The sequence below is a fragment of the Juglans regia genome, chromosome 8, assembly GCF_001411555.2.
Source record: "Juglans regia cultivar Chandler chromosome 8, Walnut 2.0, whole genome shotgun sequence".
Lineage (NCBI taxonomy): Eukaryota > Viridiplantae > Streptophyta > Magnoliopsida > Fagales > Juglandaceae > Juglans > Juglans regia.
Window position 1 is genome coordinate 12,739,094 of NC_049908.1, and position 27,284 is coordinate 12,766,377.

At 38.5% G+C, this 27,284-nt stretch overlaps 2 protein-coding genes across 2 annotated transcripts; one reads left to right on the forward strand and one right to left on the reverse strand.

The window, feature by feature from the left end:
• Positions 1 to 491: 491 nt before the first annotated feature.
• On the reverse strand, positions 492 to 3,350 carry LOC109018086 (sugar transporter ERD6-like 7). Its single transcript, XM_035692768.1, has 10 exons — positions 3,321 to 3,350; positions 2,859 to 2,934; positions 2,641 to 2,705; positions 2,364 to 2,456; positions 2,196 to 2,276; positions 1,988 to 2,072; positions 1,699 to 1,769; positions 1,405 to 1,464; positions 1,204 to 1,318; positions 492 to 696 (listed from the first exon to the last, which is right to left on the reverse strand). The coding sequence occupies exons 1-10, from the start codon at positions 3,348 to 3,350 to the stop codon at positions 578 to 580; spliced, it is 795 nt and encodes a 264-aa protein (XP_035548661.1). The 3' UTR covers positions 492 to 577.
• Positions 3,351 to 3,536: 186 nt separating this feature from the next.
• LOC109018085 (transcription termination factor MTERF4, chloroplastic-like) lies at positions 3,537 to 5,125 on the forward strand. Its single transcript, XM_035693031.1, is given in 3 exon segments — positions 3,537 to 3,923; positions 3,926 to 4,122; positions 4,125 to 5,125. Coding segments are annotated over 3 exon segments (1,362 nt in total). The 5' UTR covers positions 3,537 to 3,541; the 3' UTR covers positions 4,908 to 5,125.
• The last annotated feature ends 22,159 nt before the right edge of the window (positions 5,126 to 27,284 follow it).

The window sequence follows — 27,284 nt, forward strand, 5'->3', positions numbered from 1 at the left end:
TGACAACCTAACATTCTTCAACGTGGACTGCCGATCAAGAAACGTCTCAGAACAGACTGGTCCTGCCATCAACCTCGACGGGACAACGATAGTCAGCATGCAAAAACCCTAGGCGATGCTCCTCTTTCCCCTTTCCAGGAGCTTGTGAACCAGCATTTGATAGTCAAGACGTACGTGTAGGATATGCGTTTGACTAATCACTTGAGTCAGTTTATAAACAGAGATTTTATCTATAGTTTTGAACATGCAAGCGAATGTGAAAACGAAATTATTAGTGACATCCGTTGCTAGAATAAAACAATAATCTTATTGAATATATTGATGAATTTACACAGGTTTTCGACAGCCATTGCTTACTAAAGGGCATTCTGATCTACAACACTTAGCTTTATTATCATGTTATTGTACAAACAAAGGGGATATATATATATATAAGCTCCATGTAACTCAATCATCAAGTAAAATTCTTCACTTGATCCCGACCACTCCAATATGGCAAATAAAGGCCCTAAAAATACCTAAATTCAAGTGCAAAAAGCCAAAATCCTTGAACATTTCCACCCACCCCATGACTTGTTTAAGCTGCGTTAATGGCTGCTTGGATCTGTTCCAGAGTTCTGCCCTTTGTCTCAGGTACCACTGTGACCACAAACACTATAGCCAGTGCATTGATTGCGCCATAAAGAATAAAGGTACCTGAAAACAAGTGATACAAGAAGTCAAAGTGGAGGTAAGTGTTTTCTGGGTTCTTCTTGTTAGGCTATAAGGTTAAGGTTAGTGAATTTAATTATTGAACTTATTCTTTAACCTTCTTTTAATTTGTGGGTTAATTCTCTCCTAATAATTAAATTGCTAGTACTATTTAGTCGAGTACTTGAGGTGGAAACTGAAGGGTTTTTTTCATTGAAAGTAGAGGAAAGGTTGAGAAACCAAAGAGTTTATATCACAGGAGATGAAAAATTTTGTTTTTTCAGCAAAAAGTTGAAAACCGAAAGATTTTCTTACACAAAAGAATGAATAAATAGTAAAATTTATAAAAATGTTTGATGATATGGCTCATTCTTCTGTGAAGACATTTTGGTTTTTAAATTGGTAAAATAGATGTTAGACATTTATTAGTTGAAATGAGAATAAGAAAGATCAAGAAGAAATGAACGAAAAGAAAGAGAAAAAGAAAGAAAAGAAAATGAGAAGAAGCTTTACCATAGGAGCTCCAGCTCATGAGAAAGTTGAAAGTGTAGGAACATAGCCATGCTCCAAACCAGTTGACTTGGGTAGCAAGGCTTCCACCCCTCCCTTTAATATTGATAGGAAAAATCTGCAACAAAAAGCATTTTTCATATTGGTGGCATGACCAAATCTTAGTTAACAATGGTATTAATTTTGCCGATCGATACTAATTACCTCTGACATCACAACCCAAGGAACTGCACCCATTCCTGCAGAAAAGGATCCTATGTACAGCTGACATCAATGAATAATTGTTAAACAACACACGGGGGAAAGAAAATAAAAGAAAGAAAAGATTGAACTGATAATCTTTTGCTGATACCAATCTGAGTGCATAAACTGATCTAGAAGATCAGTTGATATTACCAGCTCTATCTATGAAAGCTGCTCGAAGACCAGTAACCACAACCTACAGAAAGGAAATCATGTAGGGATATTTCCATTAGAAAAGAGATATCACAGATTTACAAGGAACTGGTGAAATTGAGAGAGAATTGGTAACCTGTAGACATGCATAGTTCCAATGCTTGAAGAAAAGCCTGGGAGATCTCAAATACTGTAGTTAGATTGTAATTATAGAACTAGTTCACATTTCAATTATCTGCTTAAAATTGTTGTATTTAGTTTAATATGATGAAAGAGATGCAAATAGAGGGAAGAATGTTGTCAAAATGGTAAATTTTTCCCATGTTGGGGATTCTACCAAGAGTTTTGCATCCTTATCCTTGTCAAAGGAATCTTCATGGATGTCTCGTACCTGCTGACTCAAAAATTTCTCCAGTGTAACAGCAGATTCCATGGATTCCTCCAAATTGTTGACATACCATCAACCCAACTCCTATCTGTCCATGGTTGATATAAAGATAACTTAGATAATGGATCGTTCCAGAAAGAGTTAATTGAAAAGTGAAGATACAGGAACAAACACCGAGGAGTAGAATCTTTTTATAGAGAGAAACACTTACAATCACTGAGCGCGAGTATCTTCTTTGAAACAATTCCAGAAATGTGAGTTTTGGGAGTAGTTCGAGAGTTGCTATATAATCCTGTCAGGCATGATATCGTTCTGTGAATGCTTTGATTTATTGTCGTTGTGGATTGGAATGTATATTTCAGAAATCAGAAATTAGAACCTGAATTTCAACTGCCTCCTGAGAAATATCAACATCCTTGCCACGAAGTTTCTGAAGTGCAGCTTCAAACTCTTTTTCACGCCCTTTCTTTACCTAAATTATAATGGGGGTCATTTTCTATGTGTGCATTCTTTTCAAGATTATATCATTTGAGAAAAGCTCATGAAAAATTAATAGTATTTTCTCGTGTATTTCTTTGTGTGTATACAAAGTATATAAATGTTTTATGAATTCATGTACATCTTCATATATGAACTTCTTTCATCAATATTCTTACCAACCATCTGGGAGACTCTGGAATAAGAAAGAGACCCAAAAGTAGAACAACGATGGGAATGAGACCTGCAAGTACCTCACAAGTGAGCTTTGTCTATCATACTATCCCTCATTTGTATGTGTCTTCTAAGATATATCACAATATTATTTGTTGCAAGGATTATGCCAATCTCACTGTCCTTTTCGCAATATAAGTGTGACCAAGCAACAAAATTTCACCTGTTAATGCTAAAGCCCTCCATGTTAGTATTGTCCCAATAATGAAGGCAAGAGACACTCCAGCACAGATCATGAACTGTGGATTAAGGGGACAAATATCAGAAATCAATAATTAAGGAAGGAGGAATCCTTAGACCGACTTGATTTGGTTTGGTTGTCTCAAAAAATAGAATTGTTACTGGCTAAGGAGATCAGGTAGATGACTGTCATGGCTACTCTTAGTGTCGTCCTGGATAATAGAAAGCAGTTTTGAGCTTTATAGGTTATTATTATCAGGAGATCATGGTTTTGGGAATTAGCTAATTTCTGGCATACTCTCTCTCTCTCTCTCTCTCTGTGGTATTTGTTTTTCCTGATCCTAGCAACAACCATTATCAGTTTGTTAATATAATTTATTTGTGTGTGACAAGCATCAGGTTTACTCTTTGCTTATGAATTTCTGCTGTGCAGATTCTCTGGTACATCTTTTGAAATATGATGATCAGAAGCCATGCTGGCATTAGAAAACCTGGTCTTTTGCTTGTACACTCAGACCTACCTGTTCTGACTCTTCTTAAACCCAAGGTAACTTCTTTATCAACTCTCAAGGTTCCAGGTAACCACAGGAGAAGAGTAGGGTTGGTTACAAGATTTCAGTACTCTGTTGCTGAGAACATTTGCATCTAGTTCTGTGGATTCGTCACATGCAAGGTACTGCCTGTTGGGGTCGGAAACAAGGAGGTCCCTCATCCCTATATAGTCGTCCTAGTTTATCAGAAATGAAGAATGAGAGAATAGCAAATCATGCCAGGGTTTATGAGTTCTTGCGAGGAATTGGCATTATTCCTGATGAGCTTGACGGGTTGGAGCTTCCTGTGACAGCTGAGGTTATGAGGGAACGTGTAGATTTTCTTCACAAATTAGGGCTTACCATCGAAGACATCAACAACTATCTGCTTATTCTTGGTTGCAGTGTAAAGAAAAATATGATTCCTGTTCTTGATTACCTTGGAAAATTGGGTGTCAGGAAATCCAGTTTCACTGAGTTCTTGAGAAGATACCCTCAGGTTCTCCATGCTAGTGTTGTTGTGACCTTGCTCCAGTGGTCAAGTATCTTCAAGGGATGGATATCAAGCCTAACGATATTCCTCGAGTTCTTGAGAGATATCCCGAAGTGTTGGGATTCGAGCTTGAAGGGACCATGAGCACATCGGTGGCTTATTTGGTTGGAATTGGAGTTGCAAGAAGAGAAATTGGAGGGGTTTTAACCAGATACCCTGACATTTTAGCCTTTTAGGCATGCGAGTAGGCAGGATGATCAAACCTTTTGTGGAGTATCTGGAAGGCTTGGGCATTCCAAGATTAGCTGTAGCTAGACTGATAGAGAAGTGGCCTCACATCACGGGGTTTGGGTTGGAGGAGAGGGTAAAACCAAATGTGGAATCCCTTTTAGAGTTCAACGTTAGAGAAGCATTACTTCCTTCTGTAGTAGCACAGTATCCTGAGATTATAGGACTTGAGTTGAAACCGAAGCTTTTCAGTCAACAGAGTTTGCTTAATTCAGTCATTATTATTGGTCCTGAGGATTTCGGCCGAGTTCTTGAGAAGATGCCCCAGGTTGTTAGCCTCAGTAATGCAACTGTGATAAAGCATGTATATTTTCTAAAGATTTGTGGATTCTCCTTGGAACAAGTGAGGACGATGGTTGTCGGGTGTCCCCAACTGCTTGCTTTGAATCTTGATATCATGAAACTGAATTTTGATTACTACCAAATGGAGATGAAAAGGCCTTTGGATGACTTGGTTATGTTCCCTGCATTCTTTACATATGGTCTGGAGTCTACCATAAAAGCAAGACACAGAGTGGTTGCGAAGAAGGGGTTAAAATGTTCTCTTGCATGGCTTCTTAATTGCTCTGATGTGAAGTTTGATGAACGGATGACCTATGATACTATTGACATGGAGGAGATGGAAACAGAACAATCATTCGACATGAATACACTAATGGAACCAAGGAGTGATGAGTCAGCTTATGATTATGATGAGGACAGTGAGGATGACTATCTATAGAATCAGGAATCAGCTTCAGTTCATGGTATGCAGTGGAGAAATTGGCTTTCTCAATGTGGGTCTTCGTGTAGATGGTTTAAGTGCGATATTTGAATGGTATGCTTCTTTACTTGCATTTCTAGTTTCAACTTTTTTTTTTCTTAACCATGTATATAGATAGAGTGGACAGGAACTCATAATTGATCTAGTGAACTTTCAGTGCCCAAGAATTGATGATATGTTCTTTATACTTTGGTCAACATTGCTGTGAAAATAATAAAAAAGAAAGTAAGTTAAGTTATGTTCACAGATTGGGTAACAGAGGAGAGAAGAAAGAAGAGTGGGTAGTCTAGTGTTAAAAAGATATGAAAAAACAATCAATCAGTTGGTTGTTCAAGGGTAAATGAGTGCCACATGGAAAAGGTTTGATTTTGTTGAATGTGGGGGAAAGACGCTGCTGCGCCCAAAATACTTTTCAATGAACATCACAAACATGATGGGGAAAGACGTTGCTTTTTATATCGCTTTGCTTACTCTAGGACATGGATTTGGCGATGTATTTAGGTTCAGGTCTGCAGAACTTTACAAGCTATAATACAATGAATGCTACATTAATTTCTTCGCGTTTTTTCCTCCTAGAGTGAGGTGCATCTCCCGTTTAGAACAAGAGTCCTTCAAACGATTAGGTAGTGTTGTTCATGTAAAGAAACATCTCATAACTTGCAGTTGGGGTGCCCATTAGAATTTCTGGATTAGTTCAATCACTCAAGTGCTTTCAGAAATTGATGGATGGAAATAACCTTATTTAAGTTTTTTTCAGATTCTCCATACAGATAATGTCTACATAGTTTTCACTTGGTGGCCTTTTGTTCAAACTTCATAATACCATTGTCATATTATCTGTATTGTTGAAGACATGATGTTGTTCGGTCATAAATTAAATAATTAAATTTACTTTTTCTCATCGGTTTAAACTTTTGGGAAAAATTGGTGGTACTAATACCAAATTAGTGTAATGACCACTCTGATCCAAAGATTGGATTAACAACAACAAAAACAACCACCACCACACATGGCATTTATCAAGATTATGCACCCTATCATCCACATGTAGCCCATTAAACCATGCCTTGCAAATGCACATAGATATCCTCTTAGGTAAAATGCGGTGCCAAAACCACTCATTCCAAGGTAATGAATCTCCTTTCTTCCGAGTCGTCTCCCATGCCGAAGTAGTGGAAAAATTTCCATCTAGAGATGGATTCCAAACACACACGTCAGGCCCATCACGACCAATAAACCTGGTTAGAATAATTTCATCAGTAGCAGTCTGATCAACCCAGCAATCTTGAATACAAAGTTTTTTATTCTAAATTTCCGTCAACCCCATCGAAAGAGGCCCCGAAGCCAACCAACGGTCATACCAAAAAGAGGAATTGCCACCCCTCATTAGAACTTGAACATTATCCATCACCTATGGCACAGTAGATGAAACTGACCTCCAAAATCGAGAATCCGAGGGCCGCCGAACATATTGCATAATGTGACCATCTTTTAAGTATTTGGCTCTGAAAAAATCTGCCCACATACTCTTGGAAGTCAGAAGACGGAAAGCAAATTTCATGCGAAGAGAACGCTGAACTTCCTTAACACCACGCACTCCCAAATCCCCTTCCAGGGTTGGTTTACAAACTTTCGACTAGCCTTGCCAATGCACTTTTTTTTTTTCCATCCACTTCCCCCCATAAAAAATTAGCCAAAATGGAGTTAATACGGGAAAGAATAGCCATCGGAATATTAAGCACCGAAATAAGATGAATAGGCATACTAGACAAAACATGTCGAAGTAAGATCAACCGACCTCCTTGAGACAAAAGTTTCAATTTCCACCCAGCCACCTTGTTTCTAATTTTATCAACTAATGGCTCAAAAACTCGAGAAGTCAATCTTCCCGAAACTAAATGGGCACCCAAATAAGTCACCGGGAAATTTCCTTCCTTAAAACCCGTAAGCCGCAACAACCCATGCTTACAAGTTAGAGATATAAGCTTAGAAGGAAATAATGCCGATTTTTCTTTGCTTACTCGCTGACCGGACCATTTTTCATAAGTAGTAATCGTATCAACAAGGTTTCTAATAGATTTCTTCCCACCGTTAGCAAAAATCAATATATCATCGGCATACAACAAATGCAAGATCATGGGAGCCCCAACAGGGTGATGAAATTTACCAATCCGACCATCCTCAAAATTTTTCTTCAGCAATTTGGTCAGTACGTCCTCCATTATAATAAATGAATAGGGCGATAATGGATCCTCTTGTCGTAGGCCCCGAGAAGATTGGAAGAAACCTTTAAAAGTTCAATTCATCATCACAGAAAATCATGAAGATTTCACACATTCCCCAATTAAATTGCAAAATTTATTCGAGAAGCCAAAAGCATGAAGCACATTCAGGAGAAATCCCCAATCAACCCTGTCATACGCCTTGGACATATCAATCTTTATCGTCGCATTATCACCCAGAATCTTTTTATGCAAAGAGTGAACCCTTTCCGGAGCAAGAGTAATATTTTCAAAAATCCTCTTGCTTGGAACAAAAGCGCCTTGTTCATGAGAAACCAGCTTATGAATAACCCTTGTCAAACGAGAAACGATAATTTTGGAGAAAGCCTTATATGCCACAGAACACAGACTAATAGGTCTGAATTTATCAAAGCTCGAAGGATCAGGGATTTTCGAAATTAATACAATAAAAAAAGACGAATAAAACCTGGGTAATGGCGAGCCCCTAAAAAATTCTCTAGCCGCCTCAATAACATCTTCTTTTATAACATCCTAGCAGGACATAAAAAAAACCAGACCCAAATCCATCAAGCCCCGGGCTACTTTGTTTAGGAATGAAGAAAATAACATCTTTAAGTTCTTCCTCGGACAGCTCTAAACAAAGCATACTATTATCCTCATCAGAAATGGATTTATCAATGAGAATTGATAGATCCACATGCTCCACTTCCGTAGGCAACGTCAAAAACTCGTGAAAATATTGAGCAGCTTCAGAATGAACATCTTTAGCATTGTCCAGGATCCTACCATCCGAAAGACCCATACGAGAAATATACCCCTGTTTCCGTATCTGATTAATGACTGAGCGAAAAAACTTCGTATTCAGATCACCTTTCGTAATTCATTTTTTCTTGGCTATTTACCCACCTGAGTAGCCTCTCTTTTTTCCCAGGCATCAATCTCAATTTTAGTCACCAAATAATCAGTTTCAACCTCTTCCGAGTATCCCAATTGTAATTGATTATCCAGGAAATCCAGCCTTCCCTCAAGGGCTCTAATATTACCTTCAACACGCCCAAAAACATCTTTATTCCAACCTCGTAAGAGCAAGTTTCAATAGGGTCGAAGCTGAATCTTCCCTATGCCAAGCCTCCTTCACACAAAATAAAAAATTATCATGCGAACACCACATATTAAGAAACTGAAAAGGAACCGGCCCATATTTATAAAATGGTCGATCCAGAGAAACCACCATGGGGCAATGATCCAAGGACTTGCGACTCAAATAAGATAAATGTGATGACACAAATTGATCAGAGAAGGCATTATTAATGACCACTCTATCCAATTTCGCCCAATGTCTCATCACTCCGCCCTGCCCATTACACCATGACATAATTCTACCACCATCGAAAAGATCAAATAAACCACAGTGATCAAGCCATTCATTAAATTTAGACATGGATATCAATGGATGGGGGCTGCCACCAATTCTTTCTAAATTCGTGCGAATAGTATTGAAATCACCCAATACCATCCATGGTTTATCAGTAACCTGCCTCTCCTCCAATTCCTTCCATAAATCCCTTCTTTCCATGTAATTACAATTAGCATACACAAAGGTGACAAGAACCTGCATATTGATCAAGTTAAACCAACAAGTAATCGATTGAGAAGTACATAACAATACCTGAAACATTGAAGCCTCTTTCCAAAAAATCCACAACTTCCCACCTTGCTCTTCATTTGAACTGAAGCTATTAAAATTCAAGAACCTTCCCAGAGAAGCCATACGTTCTACTCCAACAAATGGCTCTACAATAGCCACCAAGTTAGCACCCTTCTTGTTGATTAACATCTTAAGCCTGCTCCTGGAACGACACAAACCTCTAATATTCCAGTAGAAAATTGTGTCCGTCATAAATTCAACTTTTGAGCTCGGGTGTGAACCCTTTGTGATTTCCTCACTACCTTGTCCTCCACCAAAATTATTTTTCCAGCAAATGGCACGTCCCCATTGGATTCATATACTTTTTCTTTCCCCATCATTAAAGAAATTTCTTCTTCCTCTTGAGCCGAAGTGTAACCAAGAGCCAGTTCCCCTTGACATGTAATTTGTTTTTTGTTTTTAATCGAAACGTGCATTTTGAATTTGGGATATAAAATCTCCCACCCCGTGTTCTCCCCCCACTCCCCCTGCGTTCTCTCTCCCCCTCCCCCCTCCCAGCTTGTTGTCATTCTCCACGGCTGCGCCGCTCCGCCCGATTAGTTGTGGTTCCGACATCATCACTGGTCATCTTCTACTTCCGCCGGCCAAAAGGTACTATTTTCTCTTTCTATTTTATCTTTCACTTTTTCTCTCATTTTTTTGATTTCTAGGGTTCTAGTTGATTGAGAATCGAGAATCTCTACCACTTTTTTAAATTTGTTGTGTTGTTGGTGGTAGTGATCCTTTTATTTTTCTTTTGCTTTATCAGTTGACTTGTTGGGTTTGTTTAAAAGTCGATCAAGTCTAAGATCTGTCATATTTTGAGGGAGTGGGTTTATTTTACATGTATATCTCTTCTTTATCTTTTTACTGGAGATCATCATTTGATGCTTCCCAAGCGAATGTGAATGGAAAACACTTTTTTGTCTCATTTATAGTGTACTCTGCAATAGATTTGTTGAAGAACTGGCAGCTTCTTCTATAGACATGTAAAACCCATGTCCTATGAGTTTTATCTTTTATTTTGGTTTTGCAAACATCAAAATAGTAACAAGAATTTTGATCCAACGGTGTTTCTAGTAACTAAATTCAAAATATATCAGAAACTTTAGAATGTGGGTGACTTCTGAATTGAAAAATCTGCATGAAAATTTCTTGGACTGTTTGAGGGGCAATAGGCAAATTCTGGACAAGTTCAGATGTGAGGGATCCATGCCATGGGAAAACAAAATAGTGTTTTTAGTAACTAAGTTCACATGTAATGAATCTAGATCATCATGATGAAAAGTTATCAAAACAGTACTGGACCTACCTTGTTATGAAATTCCAATTATCCCAAGTTGATGATAAAAATTCCTTAACTATTCAATATTTTCTCTCGAGTAATACCAAAAATATCTCCAACTAATAACTTCATATCTCTATGTGAATTTAACTAATTGGAGACTCATTAAGTTCTTTGAATTTTTCTTGAAAATCACACTAGTTACGGTAAAGCATATATGCTTTCGCTCAACTAATAGTGTTTAATCTTAGAGCTTTAATCACAAATCACCTCTCGATCTCATTACAATCCAAAAGATCGAATAATAGTTAGCCAAAAAATTATGAGCACTAAGAACAAAGAAAAAACACTCAATCATGGAAATATTGAAAGTAAAATAACTTAGAATATAACATGTGTGTTCAATGCTAGGTTACATGAAACTTCTAGAAAATTGAATTTCATAATGAAATTAAAAAGAAAAAAAAAATAAAACTAGTGTTCTTTGTTTAAGTCGGTTGATAAAGTATTCGGCTCTCGTCTATGCTCCTCCAGATCTGCCTCCTTGAAAGATGCTCAAATAATAAATTTTGAACCATCGGAACCTAAACTCAGACTCTCTAAAACTCAAAACTAAAACTAAGATTAAGAAGCAAGACCCCCTATTCATCCCACAATACATGATTAAATAGATGTCAAGATTCAAATCCGGAAACAAAATCAATGCGGCTACAATCTAGCCTAATAGTTTATAACAATAGATGTTAACATAAAAGGAAATTATCTCAAGAATATCATAATTATCTAAAATGGAAGATTCAATGATATTCGGCTTGATTTGCAGAAATTGATTTGGTAGTCAGTAGATTGATTACGTAACTCGGGAAGATCCCATCGGGTAGATGATGTGTGCGCTAAATAAAAATGGTCTCCTCGCTTGATCGCCAAGATGTAAGGTTCCTGACCGAGATGGAAGACTCCTCTCGCCAACCTACCAAGCATTAAATCTACTTGCCTTTGCTGGTTGTCGCCCACGATGTTGGTCTTTGATAGGTTAGACTAGTCGCCAAGTCTTCTCGCCTATTTTGATCACCATTGGGTCTCCTTGCCTACTGAGAATAACGATTATTCTCTTTGCTTCCCACGGTACAAGGCTCTTCGGCTCTCTTTAGATCTCGTCGCCTCTTTTCGGTCTAGATCTTTTAGTCTCTTCTTTTGTATCAAAATGCTTTCCTTTTGTACTAAAATCTTCTCATTCCTTCAAATCCAAGAAAATAAAGAAAATATAAAATAAAATAAATAAAATTGAACAAAAACTGACACTTTTCATAAATAAAAGAGTAATAAAATCACATCAAAATCACACTTATCACCACCTTTGGGCCGACCTTCCCCATTTTGGCCTTGCAAGTAGGTAGGTTGTTCGAGCAGTTTGTAACTGGACCCGTTCCCGCTTGTTAATATTACAGGGAAGGGTAATACTTTGAGTCAGGCTGGTGCTAGACTTTCTCTTCACTCGCAGTGGAGGTCAGGTACGTATTCGGGAGGGTCGTATGCTTGTCCCGCTCTCCTCTGCAGGAGGGATAAGGCCACCCTCAGGTCGACCTTTCCTTATGGTGTCTCGCGGGGAGGTAAATTTTCAGACAGTTACTTCCTGTACCCATTCCTACCTATTGACACTTATGAGGAAGGTAAATATTTTTTACATCAAGTAGCTGAGGACTAACCTGCACTCCGTCGCATGAGGGATAAGGCAGGCTTAAGACCTACATTTCCCTATGGTATCCCACGGGGAGGTAAGTTTGAACAACAGTTGGTTGGCCGCTCCTTCACCATTAGGGGGGTTGGGGTAAGTTATTTGAGCCGCCCTTAGGCTGGTCCCGCTCTCCTGGACGAGGAGGCCGAGCCTCCTGCTAGCCCATCACCCTTCGTGGGGAGGTAATTTGTTCAAGCAGTCTGTTACTAGACCAGCTCCAACCCCATGACGTCACAGGAAAGGGTGGGTTTGGGTCAGGCCGGCGCTGATTCCACATTTCATCACAGCGAAAGTCGGGGTAAGTCATTTTGGCAGTTGTAAGCTAACCTCGTTCTCCCCTTGGGGATAAGGTAACCTTACGGCCTAACTTTCCCCATGGTATCTCATAGGGAGGTAAGTTGTTCAGGTGGTACGTTACTACACCTACTCTTGCCTGTTGACGCCTACAAGGAAGGTAAGTTTTATTTTCGAGTGACCAAGGGTGACCCACACTCCTCCACGAGAAGGATAGAGTAGCCTTTAGGCATTAGGCTCATCCTTTTCACCCCGCGGGGAGGTAAGTTGTTGAAGTCTCCATTCCCCGGTGTGGACCTTGTTGGTGCGCAGACCAATTTTCTCATTACATCATACACCTGAAACCAATAATCAAGGCAAGAAAAAACACACATTTTGGTTACATTCTACAATTTTTCATGACAACATAGAAATTATGACAAGGGAGTTGGCTTAGGAGTAATATGTTCACAGGTGCTCGGCATTTCATGGGTGTGGTAGCTCGTTTCCTTTGGAGTCTTTAAGACGATAAGAGCCTGGTCGACTTGTGGCTATGACCACTTAGGGGCCCTCCTAGCAGGGACCCATTTTCCCCTCATCCCACATTGTCGTTCCGGTTTCTCTGAGTACCAGCTCCCCTACTTGGAATGTCCTCGGCCACACATGTTTGTTGAAATACCTCTCAACCCTTCTTTTATCAAAAGCAACTTTTATCTCTACTTCTAGTCGTACTTCCTCCAGCATGTCCAGTTGTTCTTCCAGTCGTCTATCATTAGATTCTTCTTTGAAGTGTTGCACTCTGTACAAGGGGAGTCTGACTTCTACCGGAGGCATTGCCTCATGCCCATAGGTGATTGTGAAGGGGGTCTCCCCAGTCGGTGTTTTTACCATGACCCGATTAGCCCAAAGCACAACAGGGAGCTCCTCAGCCCATGCACCATTTCAGTCGTCAAGTCGTTTCTTCAGTAGTCCCATTAGCATTTTGTTAACTGCTTCAACTTGTTCGTTGGATTGCGGGTGCCCGGGGAATGAGTATCGAAATTCGATCCCCAAATCTCAGCACCAGTTTCGATAGTGATCGGAGCCAAACTGCCTCCCATTATCAGAGATGATAGTATATGGGATACCGAACCTGCAAATTACAGATTTCCACAGGAATCGCGTAGTATTGCCTATAGTGATGGCCCATTTAGTGAAGTAGTCAACCACCACAGCTACAAATTTTCCCCTCCCTTTCTGGAGGAAAGGGACCGACTAGGTCGACTCCCCATTGGGCAAATGGCAAAGGTGAGATGATCAACACCAGCTTCTTCGGCGGACAATGGCGAATTTAGGCATATTCTTGACATTTATGACACTTTCATGCATAGTTTTTGGGGCCGGTAGTAACCTGCTCTCATCACTTATCCAGCTAGTGCCTGTCCTTCCAAATGGTTCTCATAGATACCCTAGTGTATTACTGCTAACATGTATTGCGCTTCCTCCAGGGAGATGCATCTTAAAAGTGGGGCTGAGTGACCCCACCGATACAAGACTCCCTCAATCATGGTGTAGCGTGCCACTCTATTTTTAATTTTTCTCACCTCCTGCTTGTCTTCAGATGTCATGCCAGTTTCCAAATACTTGACTATATTCACCGCCCAGTCTGGGACCCCGGGATGTATCTTCATGACCTCAATCCCGGTAGCGGGCACTTCTACTATCTTAGCCACTGTATTATCTAGTAAGGTTGAGTCTTCCAGCTCGGACGCTACATGTGCCAGTTTGTCTGCCTTCTGATTTTTCATCCTCGGTACTTGCTCAATTTGGAAATACTGGAAGTGAAGCCGCTCTGCTCCCACCAATGCGAGGTATCTACTTAGCTTCTCACTCTTGACGGTGAACTCTCCCAACACTTGGTTCACCACCACTTGGGAGTTGGCCCATACCTCGATTTCGGCAGCTCCTAGGACTCTGGCCACCTGCAATCCTTTGAGTAGCACTTCATACTCTACTTCATTATTTGTTGTTTTAAATGCAAGTTTAACGGCCGAATTGTGCTCTTCCCTCCAGGGGTCACAATGTACACCCCAACTCCTCCCCCTGCCCGACAAGATGAGCCATCAACAAACACCTGCCAGGCTCTTGTAGGGCTGTACCATCGCCCACAGTTAGGAAACCGGTAAATTCGGTGACAAAGTCTGCCAACACCTACCCCTTCACCTTGGTGCGAGGAGTGTATTCAATATCGAACTCGCTTAATTCCACTATCCAATTCATGAAACGTCCTGAGGCGTCTGGCTGTTGTAATATCTTCTTCGGAGGGGTTTCTATGAGGACTCGTACAGGGTGAGCTTGAAAGTAGGGACGTAACTTGCGCGTGGTTGCTACTAATGCGAAGGCCAACTACTCTATACGGGGGTATTGGGCTTCGGCTCCTTGATAGGCCTGGCTAACGTAGTATGCGGGCTTTTGGATCCGACCTTCCTCGCGCACCAGTACTGAGGAAGTCGTCGGAGGGAAATGGTCTTCCTAGGTTGGCTAAGCAGCGGAGGTCTTGTGAGGTATTCCTTAAAGGGTCCCAAACGCTTGGTCACATTCGTCATCCCACACCTTTGCCTTCCGCAAGACTTTGAAGAAAGGTAGGCATTTGACGGTCGATCTTGAGACAAACCTACTGAGTGCAGCTATCCGTCCAACTAACCTCTACGCTTCGTTCATGCTTTGAAGTGGAGCCATGATGAGGATAGCATCTACCTTCTCAGGATTGCCTTCAATACCTCGCTCGGACACCATGAACCCCAGGAATTTTCCCAACCCGACACCAAATGCGTACTTTGCTGGATTTAGTTTTATCTGATATCACCGCAATATTGCAAAAGCCTCCCTTAGAGCATTGACATTGGCTTCATCAAAATTATCTCTAAAGTCTGATGAAAAGTATATGATTTCTATAAATCCAAAACTTTTCTAACCATAACTCCACATTGAATTAGTCATTAAATTCATCAAAATAATAATATAATATTATTTTTTTAATAAAAATATTTTTATTTATTTTTTCATATTTTACAATTACACTAATCATATGTTGATTAATAATTTAATTTGATTCTTACATTATTATTACAAGACGGTTGGAGATTAAATGTGAATAAAAAAGACCTTTGGAGATTAAAAGTGAATAAAAAATAGATTTGATGAATGAATAGTAGACCTTCAAAATTGAAGAAACCTATACATTTACTGTAGCTCAAAGTTTCACATTTATCTATTTGACTAATCCAATGCAGCCATATTTTGATGAAATTCATCAAATTTTGCATTTGGCTAGGCTTTTGATGAAGCCAATGCTAATGCTCTTAGGTCGTCCAGATGTTGTCTCAAGGTCCCGCTTTTGACCAATAGGTCATCCACGTAGACTTTCATATTCCGCCCTATCTGATCTTTGAACATTCGATTGACTAGCCGTTTGTAGGTGGCTTCCGCATTCTTTAGCCCGAACGACATTGCCTTGTAGCAGTATAGACCTCGGTCCAAGATGAACGAGGCCTTCTCCTCATCTTCAGGATTCATGCGAATTTAGTTGTACCCAGAGTAGGCGTCTATGAAGCTAACCATGCGATGACCCGCAGTTGAATCGACGATGAGGTCAATCAGGGGGAGCAGGAAGCTGTCCTTAGGGCAAGATTTGTTGAGGTCAGTGAAGTCAATGCACATCCTCCATTTGCCGCTCGACTTCTTAACCAACACCACCTTCGACAACCATTTCAGGTAGTGGACTTCCCAAATAAACCTCGCCCTCAGTAGTCTCTCTACTTCTTCAGCTATTGCAGCATTCTTCTCCACCCTGATGCTTTGACGCTTATGTCGCAATCCTCTGATCTTTGGGTCTACATTTAAACTGTGATGCATGATCTCGGGGGCTATCCCGTACATGTCTCCATGATCCCATGTGAATACATCCATGTGCTCAGTGAGAAGTTGTCGCATAGCGTCTCGGGCTTCCTGCACCATTCCCCCACTGATTGTTGTCATGGCTTTCGGCTGGCTCGAGTAGAGAATGACAAGTTCTAGTGGCCCAATTGGCTCGGCCTTTCGGAGCTCTCGCTCGTCTCGAATTTCGCTCGAAACCTCCACACGATCAGGGACCAGAGGCGCTGTGCTGACCTCCTTCATTACTTATCGCTTTCTGTCCTCGCTTGTCTGGCCTTTTGCCGTTGCGATTTTTTCATTCCCGTGCGTCTGGTCCTCCATCTGACGTGCTTTCCCCTCTCAAGTTGGTTCAATGATTGTAACAACCTGATCCTATATTTTTAGGATAAATTATAGATAATTTTATTAAGCTCAATAAATGAGTTAAAACCTATAAAAGAATTTATCGGATAAGTTATATTTATTTAAGCCTAGAGTTAAGGTTCCAATAGTATTTTTTTAAAACTCCAAGCTCATGAGTGTTAGACTCCAAACACTATTACCATTGTGTTTTCATTTTCATAATAAAACTCCTAGCTATCGGATTTCCTTCCACAAATTTCAACCATGCACGAAACTAGTTCCACGACCGATACCATGCACGTACGTCTCTCTTTCTTCATTTTCCATTTGTCTATATATAAAGCCTTCTTCACGTTTTGAAACCAATAGTATATATATACCTACTGATCCTTCGTGAGAATAATTCAAGCCACCAACAACCAACTCCTACATAGCCCACTTCCAAGTCACCCGTAACACACGTCCAGGAAACGCAACGTACGTTGCCACCACCCACCGTCATGAGTGAGCCCTCCACTTAAAACTGACGCCACCGCCTAGGTCACGCCAACGTAAACCACCTACACAACGAAAAACCCGTGTGATAGCATTGCCCAGCCCTACTGTGATGGACTGAATTTCGTCTAGGCTTGGCCTTTAGAATTGTTCTAGGTTGCCATGGTATTTTAGGAACTTTAGTTACTTTGAAAGGCCTTAGAAGCCTTTGATGTAGTGATTTAAGCCCAAGAGAAGAGTGGCTCTACTTACCTTAAGGATTTCGGCCTTACTTGGGAATTTTGGTCCAATGGTTTAGGCCCATGACCCAGTTCTAAATTTGCTAAGTGTTATGTGACCCTAGAATGTTTTGCTTTGAACCTAGTCTTGAAAGTGGGCTAAGGGAGAAAGAGAGAAGAGAAGGAAAATGCCAAGGGTTGGCTTACACGCCTATCTTGGAAAAGTTGCCACTTGTCATTGTGTAAGAAACTTTTTAGATGATTCAAGGGACAAAAGGAACCTAGAGGAGACCAAAGGATTTTCAGCTAGACCCAAATTCTCACATGTTTAGACCCTTTGTCTTGCCCAATTCGAGTCCCAAGGGAGTTATCTTAGAAAGAAAAGCTTAGGAAAGTGAAATGGGGCTTTTTCTAGGAGTTTTGCATTGGCAATCGAATGGAGGCTTATGGGATTTTGAAATTTAGTCAGATAAGGCCAAGTGTCAAGCATGCATGGAGTTTCTAGAAGGATATGTGAAGAGACATTTGGACTGAAGGACGAGAATACCCTTAGAAATTCGGCTAGCACACTCCCAAACACTATGTTCCTTTGTCACTTGTTACCTAGGCAAAATTGGACCAATAGAACACGAAAGGTCACCTAGGGAATGAGTATTGGAAGATGAAGCATCATCTTGGGAAATGAAGAAAGAGGTGGATGGCTAAGCCATGGCAAATGTCTTTTGCCACTTGTCATCCATGCAAAAGATTACTTGCTTGGGAAAAGGAAGAGTTACATGATGTTTTACCATGTTACCTTTAGAAGAAACACTCAATTGTTTGAAGGAAATGAAGGGCATAAAAGGGAATGTGATTTTCGGCCAAGGAGGGAAGTCCACACGCCACCTCCAAGATTTGCCCCTTCCCAATGCAATCTAGTGGGGAACTCCAAGAGGTTTTCAGTTTTTGAGAGAGGAAGAGGAAGGAACCTTGCCACTTGTCTCACATGCAAAGGTTTTGATTCAAACGAGGGAAGTGAAGGGTCACCATATAAAGAGAAGGGTACACACCTAGTAGGCTTTTCCTTGCCATTTTTCGGATTCTTGCATGAGTTTCCACTCTCTCCACTCAATTCTCTCAAGATCCTTTGAAAGCTCTCTCTCCCATTTTCTTGTGTTTTCTCACCAACCAAACAAGAAGATCCTTGCAAGAGAAGGATTTCGGAACTACCCAAGGATTTGCAAGGTAAGATTCGGTTTTCCTAAGTCTCGCTTTTACACAAATCCTTTCTCAATCCGAAAATGAGATTCAAATCTCATTTGACTTTGAGAAATGATAGAACACACACTTTCTACCATTTTCTTGGAAAATAACCTAGGGTTTCTAAGAAAAACTCTTGAGACCGATTAGTGAAGGAGGATTTATCCTTCATGTTTCGACCATCTCATGTATTTTTGGCTACCTTAGGTTTTGTTTTATGAGCTGAATTATTGCATATTTTATATATTTAGAACCAATATATTTTCTTTATTTCATTACATTATTATTGGTTTTAAATGAAAAAATGGTTAAGATGAATAAATCCGAATTGTGATTTAAATTGGTTAATAGCATGACTTATGTTTACTTTTATAACTTGTGATTTAATTGGACAATGTTCATTCACATGCACAACATATTTTTTATATTCTATTATTCTAATTTCTATTATTTTATTTCTAATTTCAAATTCAAAAGACTTTCAAGTGGGTAAGACATTAGAATAACCTAAGAACTCTCAACGAGTGTAGGATTCTTCAAATAAGGATAATGATGGAGTTTGAGAGTAATTCGGATCAGAGTCCAAAATGCGTTAGGAGACAAAATGGACACACTTTAGTATTTTAATCATAACTTTCTGTTCAAATATCGGATTGATACATTTCTTTATGTGTTAGAAAGCTATCTTAAAGGGCTACAAAGTTGTCTCTAATAAGGATTTCCAAATTTGAACTTCTGGAACACATAGTGGCTGCAAAGTTGAGTGCTAAAATTTAAGCGATTTTGTGTGCAAAAATATGAAGACATTATGGTTTCTTTCCTACCCTATTTAAGCATATCATTAGCACGAAATTGGAGACTTTTTGAGAGCAGCACCACACATTTGAAGAACTCTTCTAGGGTCCAATTGCCGCTCCAGTCGCCTCCTCCATTGTCTATCACCTCCATCTCCATTCATTTAGCTTGTTCTTTTCATTCCCTACTTTTTATTTAATTTCAGTTTAAAGTTTATGGAATATTTTTGAGATATTTGGCTTAGAATTTTGGGTATTTTATTTGCTGTTTATTTACTTCGTGTTATTTATTTTTCTCACTTCTTTAAGCTTTCATTTAACAGTGATTACAATTGCTATAGATTAATTTTGAGAATTTGTGATTTGAATACAAGGATGAACTCTAGAATCTTGATTTTTGGGTTTTTCAATTTTCAGTTCATATTTTGTCAATTACTTTCTAATCTAGTTTAATTCTTAGATTAGTATTATTAATCTCTCAGTTCCATTGCATATTAGATCGATTAAAACTTAATTAGGACTTAAATAATTTCTGTTTTATTGTTTAATTTTCAAATTAATTAAGATTGTTTAGTTTAGTTAATTTTTTATTGTTAATTTCAATTTGTTAGTTTTTTTTACATTTTATTTCGACACTCAAAAATCCAAAAATATGAATCTAGTCCATGACTAGTGCCCTTTTCATTCTTGTTGCACTCTTCTATCCATTACACATACCATCATTTTTATTTTCTCTTAGTGAATATTTTCACCATTTTAAATGAGTTTGATTTTAAGTACCTTTCCCTAAGGAGATGATCCAGGAATTTATTCCTAATTATTACGCGACATCCTCCTGCACTTGGGATAGCCTTTGTGCTACTCATTTTTGAGTGATCGAGTCAAGTTTTTGGCGCCGTTGTTGGGGAATAGTTGCTTGACATAAATTTAAACTCGTTATTTTTATTTTTATTTTTTTTTATCTCAAATGTTTCTGTGACTATCTTATCTCGATTACACGTTTCACTTGTCACCTACTACTCAGTCACTTGAACTTTACTTATGCTATTTAGACTGATGTTTCATGTTATGGATGAGGGACAATTCAAATAGGTTGGTTAGAGTTACATCGAGCACTGAGAGTAATATACACAGTCCAGAGATAGATAGCTCTTCTATTTTTTCTACAGACGAGGACATTGAGATTGAACAAACCATGGTTGCACCTGCATCACGCACTCTTAGGGATTATTTGCAGACCACTCGCACCACTACACCATCATGCATTTATTTTACCTGATGATACACCTAATTTTTCTATTAAGCATAGCATGATGTCAGTGATACCTCAGTTCCAAGGGATGGATTCTGAGAGTCCTTATCAACACTTGACAGATTCTGAGTTGGCCTGTACTACTTTTATCAATGGAGCCACTACTGATGAATTTATTAGACTTTGTTTATTTCCTTTCTCTTTAAAGGATAAAGCGAAGATTTGGTTTAATTCCTTGAAGCCTAATTCTATCTCTAGTTGGTCTAATATGCAACGTGAGTTCTTACAAAAAAAAAATTTCCTTTTCAGAGAACTCAGTATTTACAAGAGCATATCAGTCAGTTCAATCAGAAATCTAACGAGACTTTCCAGGCCAGCTGGGAAAGGTTTAAGGATTTGGTAAACATCTGTCCACATCATGGTTTTGAATCCTGGAGGTTGGTAAATTATTTTTACACTGGTCTCACTCCACAATGCAAGCAGTTTGTTCAGAATGTGTGCAATGGAGAATTCTTTAGTAAGGAACCTGATGAAGCGTTACCATTTTTTGACTATCTTGCTGAGAGCGCACAACAATGGAACACTCGCATTGATCGAGTTTCATTGACAACACAACCACTAAGGGCTATTGCTGGTGGGGGCAGATATGAGCTTAAGGGACACTGACGTTCAAGCCTGAATAGCTGCATTGACTAGAAGATTAGAGGTCATGGAGATGGAAAAAGTGAAGGCCGTGAAAACAGTAAAGGCATGTTCTTTATGTGCTGATTCAAACCACAAGACCCAAGATTGCCCAATCATGCCAATATTTCAAGAGAGTGGCTTTGAGCAGATATAATCAGCAAATTGGGTTAATAGAGCACAAAATCAGCCTTTCTCCAATACATATAATCCGGGCTGGAGGAATCATCCAAATTTCTCATGGAGGAATGATCAGCCTGGCCAGTCTCCACCACCTTTTCAGCAGCCATTTCATCAGGCTGCTCCTCAGCACCAGTATCAGTCATATTAGAGTTCTCAGAGCTAACCTTTTGTAGCACCTCCAGGATTTCAGCCTCATGTAGTTGCATAGAATTCTCAGCCTCAATCATCTGCGAAGAAGTCTCTAGATGACAGTATAGCACAAATGGCCAATACACTTCAGCAATTCATGCAGATTCAGGCCACCACAAACAATCAGAACACTTAGGCCATAAATGACTTGCGGGGCACCATCAATAAAATAAACACAACATTGAGCACTCAAGAGAAAGGGAAATTTCCAGCATAGCCTCGGCCTAATCCTCAAGTATACCGGCAACAACAACAGCAAGTGCATAATGCCTTAGGGAGGTTTTTGAGACAGCGAAGGCCGTTCTTACTTTGAGAAGTGGAAAGGAAGTTTCTCAACCAAAGATGTCCATTGACAGATAGGTAGTTGCTCCTACACCTGAAGATGTAACAGAGATTGATGAAGCTGAAAAAGAACCAGAGGAAGTGAAACCAGAGCTGAAGAAGCCTGTGAGTGCAGATGCTGAAACTAGTAGGGGGTACCAACCTGTGGTTCCCTATGCTCAGAGATTGGCAGCTAGCCAAAAGAACAAATACCAAACTGAGATTCAGGAGATTTTCAAGCAAGTAAAGATTAATATTCCACTCTTGGATGCCATACAACAAGTTCTTTCATATGCAAAATTTCTAAAGGACTTGTGCACAGTGAAGAGGAAGCTGAATGTAAAGAAGAAAACTTTCCTAACTGAGCAGGTCAGCGCATTGATATTGAGCAAGACTCTTTAGAATTTTGGAGATCCCAGCTCTCCCCACATTTCCATTATGATTGGTGAGTCACGCATTGGGAGAGTTCTACTTGATTTGGGGAGTAGTGTGAACTTACTACCATTTTCAGTGTATGAGCAGTTGGGATTAGGTGAGCTAAAAAAAACCTCCATCAAGCTATAGTTAGCTGACAGATCAATCAAGGTGCCGAGGGGTATTGTTGAGAATGTTTTGGTCCAGGTGGACAAATTTTACTACCCAGTGGATTTTATAGTTCTTGATATGCAACAGCCAGCCACTACTATTTACCAGGCGCCTGTCATCCTTGGGCGCCCATTCCTTGCTATCTTCAATGCACTAATAAATTGTCGAAGTGGAGTGCTGAAACTCACATTCGGGAATATGACATTGAAAATGAATGTGTTCAATACTTGCAATATGCCTGGTTATTGCGACGAGTTTGAGGTGCATACTGTTGAAATGATTTCAGAGTTTGAAGAAAGAAAGAGACATGCCTACGATAATTCCTGCTTGGCGAAGGAGCGAATGAAGGCTTTGCATGACAAGAAGATCCATGACAAACATCTTGTCCCTAATCAAAAAGTGCTCCTCTACAATTCAAGACTGCATCTTTTTCCCAAGAAGCTGAAATCTCGATGGAAGGGGCCGTACATTGTAAAGAAGGTTCATCCTCACGGGGTGGTAGACATTGTCAATCCAAAGAATGGAAATAGCTTCACTGTCAATGGACAACGTCTAAAGTCGTTTCTAAAGGTCTTTGATCCACACGAAGAGATCTTGCTTGTGCAAGATTCTAGAGAAGTATTTTGATCTTTTCACCCTTTACAGCTTTCTTTACTTGCATTTTATTTTTTTTATTTGTTGTTTTGCTTTGATTTTATATTTCATGTTGATTTTTTTTGTTTTGGTTACTTATTCCTGTGCACTTTGTTTTCTTTCGTTCGATTCATTGAGGACCATATCTCTCACTAGTTGGGGGTAGTGTGTGTGCACAGAATTAAAAAAAAAAATTGCATTAATTTGATGTGCATTTATACATATATGATTGACACACACTCTATTTCTAGTATTTTGTGAAATTTGAGCATCTTGGTGGAGTAGTTGGAATCATTTTGTGAAGATTTATTCTCAAGCTTAAGCATAGAGCATGATTTTTGATGTATCATATTTTGTTGATGTGTAGATTGAAACACCGGGATGCTATACTTATTCAGATGAGGCTTGATAAGATTTTTGTAGAACGAATGGCAAATTTTGAAAGATATTTTGCACATGCTTACGCTTGTAGTGTTCTTTATTTACTGTTCATTGATTTAATACAGGAGAAGTATACTGCAGGACTACCGAGCCATGCTTAAGAAAAAAAAAAAGATTTGAAAAGAATAGAAGAAAAATAGATAAAGGCAGCTTAGTGGATTTCTAAAGTAAAGGGCTAGAAACAGTTATCCAAGACTTTGGGGGTTGAGTATTCAACCTTTAAAAACAGAGCTGGCGTGAAAATTGCTAGTCCCTTGGACTTTGAAGTAGTTAGAATCAGCCATGATTAATCTTAAGGTTGAAAAATCCTATGACAAATCATGGCTAGTAATGAGGAACACACAACCAGTTTAGCTCTACACACATATTTGAGTTCTGAGACATTTGCCTCAATTCTATGTGAAAGATTGTTGAGATAGTATTGGTGGGTATAGCCCATGGGGGTTGAGTAGTAACGTGTCACTTTTGTGAGAATTCAAAATTGTATTTGATTGTTTCTGTTTGGATTTCGATCTTTATGCAATATTCATCTCAATTAATCTTTACTATTTTGCTCAAGGATTAGCAAAACGCTAGTTAGGAAGTGTGATTGAGCTGAATTATTGCATATTTTATACATTTAGAACCAATATATTTTATTTATTTCATTACATTATTATTGGTTTTAGATGATAAAATGGTTAAAATGAATAAATCTGAGTTGTGATTTAAATTGGTAAATAGCATGATTTATGCTTAATTTTATAACTTGTGATTTAATTGGATAATGTTCATTCACATGCACAACATATTTTTGATATTCTATTATTCTTATTTTAATTTATTTCTAATTTCAAATTCAAAGGACATTCAAGTGGGCAAAATATTGAAACAACCTAAGAAGAACTTTCAACGAGTGTAAGGACTCTTCAAATAAGGATAATGATGGAGTTTGAGAGTAATTCGGATCAGAGTCCAAAATGAGTTAGGAGATAGAATGGACATATTTTAGTATTTTAATCATAACTTTCCGCTCAAATATTGGATTGATACAATTCTTGATGCGTTGGAAAGCTATATTAAAGGGTTACAAAGTTATTTCTAATAAAGATTTCCAAATTCAAACTTCTGAAGTGCGTACGTGGCTGTCAAGTTGAGTCCTAAAACTTAAGCGATTTTATGTGCGGGAATATGAAGACATTAGGGTTTCTTTCCTACCCTATTTAAGCATATCATTAGCACGGAATTGGAGATTTTTTTATAGCAGCGTCGCACATTTGAAGAACTCTTCCAGGGTCCAATTGTCGCTCCAGCCGCCTCCTCTATTGCATACCACCTCCATATCCACTCATTTAGCTTGCTCTTTTCACTCCCTACTTTTTATTTAATTTCAGTTTAAAGTTTATGGAATATTTATGAGATATTTGTCTTAGATTTTTAGGCATTTTATTTGCTGTTTATTTACTTCGTATTATTTGTTTTTCTCACTTCTTTAAACTTTCATTTAACAGTGATTACAATTGCTATGGATTAATTTTGAGAATTTGTGATTTGAATACAAGGATGAACCCTAAAATCTTGATTTTTGGGCTTTTCAATTTTCAATTCATATTTTATCAATTAATTTCTAATCTAGTTTAATTCTTAAATTAGTTTTATTAATCTCTCAATTTCATTGCATATTAGATCAATTAAAACTTAATTAAGACTTAAATAATTTCTGTTTTATTGTTTAATTTTTAGATTAATTAAGATTGTTTAGTTTAGTTGATTTTTTTTATTGTTAATTTCAATTTGTTAGTTTTTTTTACATTTCATTTCGACACTCAAAAATTCAAAAATATGAATCTAGTCCATGACTAGTGCCATTTTCATTCTTGTTGCACTCTTCCATCCATTGCACATACCATTATTTTTATTTTCTCTTTGTGAATATTTTCACTATTTTAAATGAGTTTGATTTTAAGTAACTTTCTCTGAGGAGACGATCTAGGAATTTATTCCTAATTATTAAACGACATCCTCCTGCACTTGGGATTGCGTTTGTGCTACTCATTTTTGAGTGAGTCATTTTACCTTATGTGTGAAATGAAAAGGGTTTTAACCTAATAACCCAAGAAGTCGAATGGTTTATGACCAAGTGATGCTCTAGAAACATACACACACACTCAAGAACATAAGTTAGAGTTTTAGATGCTTTTTCTTATATGACATGTTCAGAATTACAGCTTGCTAGTGTTTCTTTTACGAGGATTTTGTAAGTATACACTCAACCTACTCTTGGTTAACACTTGTATATGATTATGTAAATCTTTTCATTACCATGTTTATTTTGGTTGCTATTTCTTGATTGTTTGTCGATTATGTTACTATGATCCAATCTATGGAAGGAATTTTATGCTTTGAAATTGTGATGAATATGCCATGAAATCCTTGTATATGTTTCAGTTTTCACATGTTTATGAATGATGAAATGTGTATCATGATATTTTGGCCATTCCATGTCTTGAATGATTCGGATCTTGGTCAAATGTTATGATTTCATGCTTTGTTTTACTAAACTATGATTTCTATGTTAATTGCTTGAAGTTTGGAACATGTTTATGTGATGAATCTTCATGTTTTTATGCCTTTGAGTTTTGGCCTAAGCAAGATTTTATGGTTCTATGCACATGTTTTTATATCTATCATGGTTTATGTGATTATGCTATGAAATGAATATGTTATGCTTGGTTGTTTCATGCAAGGCATTTCATATGTTATATGTCATGCATAAGTAAGCATGTTTAAGTCTCATGTCACATGCATTTGGGAATACAAGTGTTTTCAAAGAAGTGTTTTCAAAGAAGTATTTTCAAGAAAAGTGTTTTTCAAAGAAAATAGTTTAAATGTTTTATCACGACCCCTAGTGCTAGGGCAGGGAAATGTCCTAGTGGAACTCATTTGTCCACTCTAGAGTGCTTAAGAATGGAGTGATAACCCATGGGTCGACGAAGAATAGTTGACGAGTCTCGAATGGATTTTTTTAAAGAATGTCAGAGCGAGGACACACCTAACGCTAGTGGGTGCATAAGGCATGTAACCCGACTAAGTAAGGTCGAGTTATTATGATTCTCTTTTTATGACGTATTCATCACGGTGTACGGACCGTTAATGGTGCTGTAACTAGCAGGAACACGCGGTGCAAGGAGGGGAGCCGTGTTGTATCCACCCTCTGAACAAGTATAAGAGCTCATATGATAAGGATCATTCGATGAAAATCTTGTGATATGTTCTGATAAGGCAAGTTATAAATAAGATCACGTGAATAAGAAAAAGTTAAGAAGTTGTAACAGGTTTGGTAAGAAGCCACGATGACCAAGAGGAAGAGAATGGCACCTCCTCCTCCGGAGAGGATTGTGCCTAAAATGGCCATGAATCGGCCTAAGTCCTCCATCTGGGAGCGTCTCGAGGCCATCGATCTAGAGATCACGGGAATACTAGAATTATCGTTGAGTTCAAGAGGCGTAACAATCGAGACAAGGATAAGGTTTTAGATAAGCACATGAAGCCTGAGTCTTCTTGACAGATACAAGAGTTTAAATATTTTGTGGAAAAAAAAAAGTCATCAATGTTTATGGCCAACTTTTGTGGACTCATGTTTCTTTTGTGGGAATCCCGTGTTTTGGAAACTTTAAAATTATGATTCATGTTTTTGGGATATTTTGCCTTTAAGGCCATATGTTTATATTTTGGGACAATGTTTTGGGTTATGATATTAGTTTATGGTGCCATGTGCTTTGCAATTGCTTATCGCATTGCCTAGTTATCCAACTTTTATAATTTCTTTTTCACTATATCGTTAT

Coding starts and splice junctions, on each gene's coding strand:
- LOC109018086 (XM_035692768.1), bottom strand. CDS start 3,350: ATGGCTTCTGATCATCATATTTCAAAAGAT. Junction 2,073..2,195: donor GATACTCGCGCTCAGTGATT/GTAAGTGTTTCT, acceptor AACCATGGACAG/ATAGGAGTTGGGTTGATGGT. Junction 697..1,203: donor CATGAGCTGGAGCTCCTATG/GTAAAGCTTCTT, acceptor ACTTGTTTTCAG/GTACCTTTATTCTTTATGGC.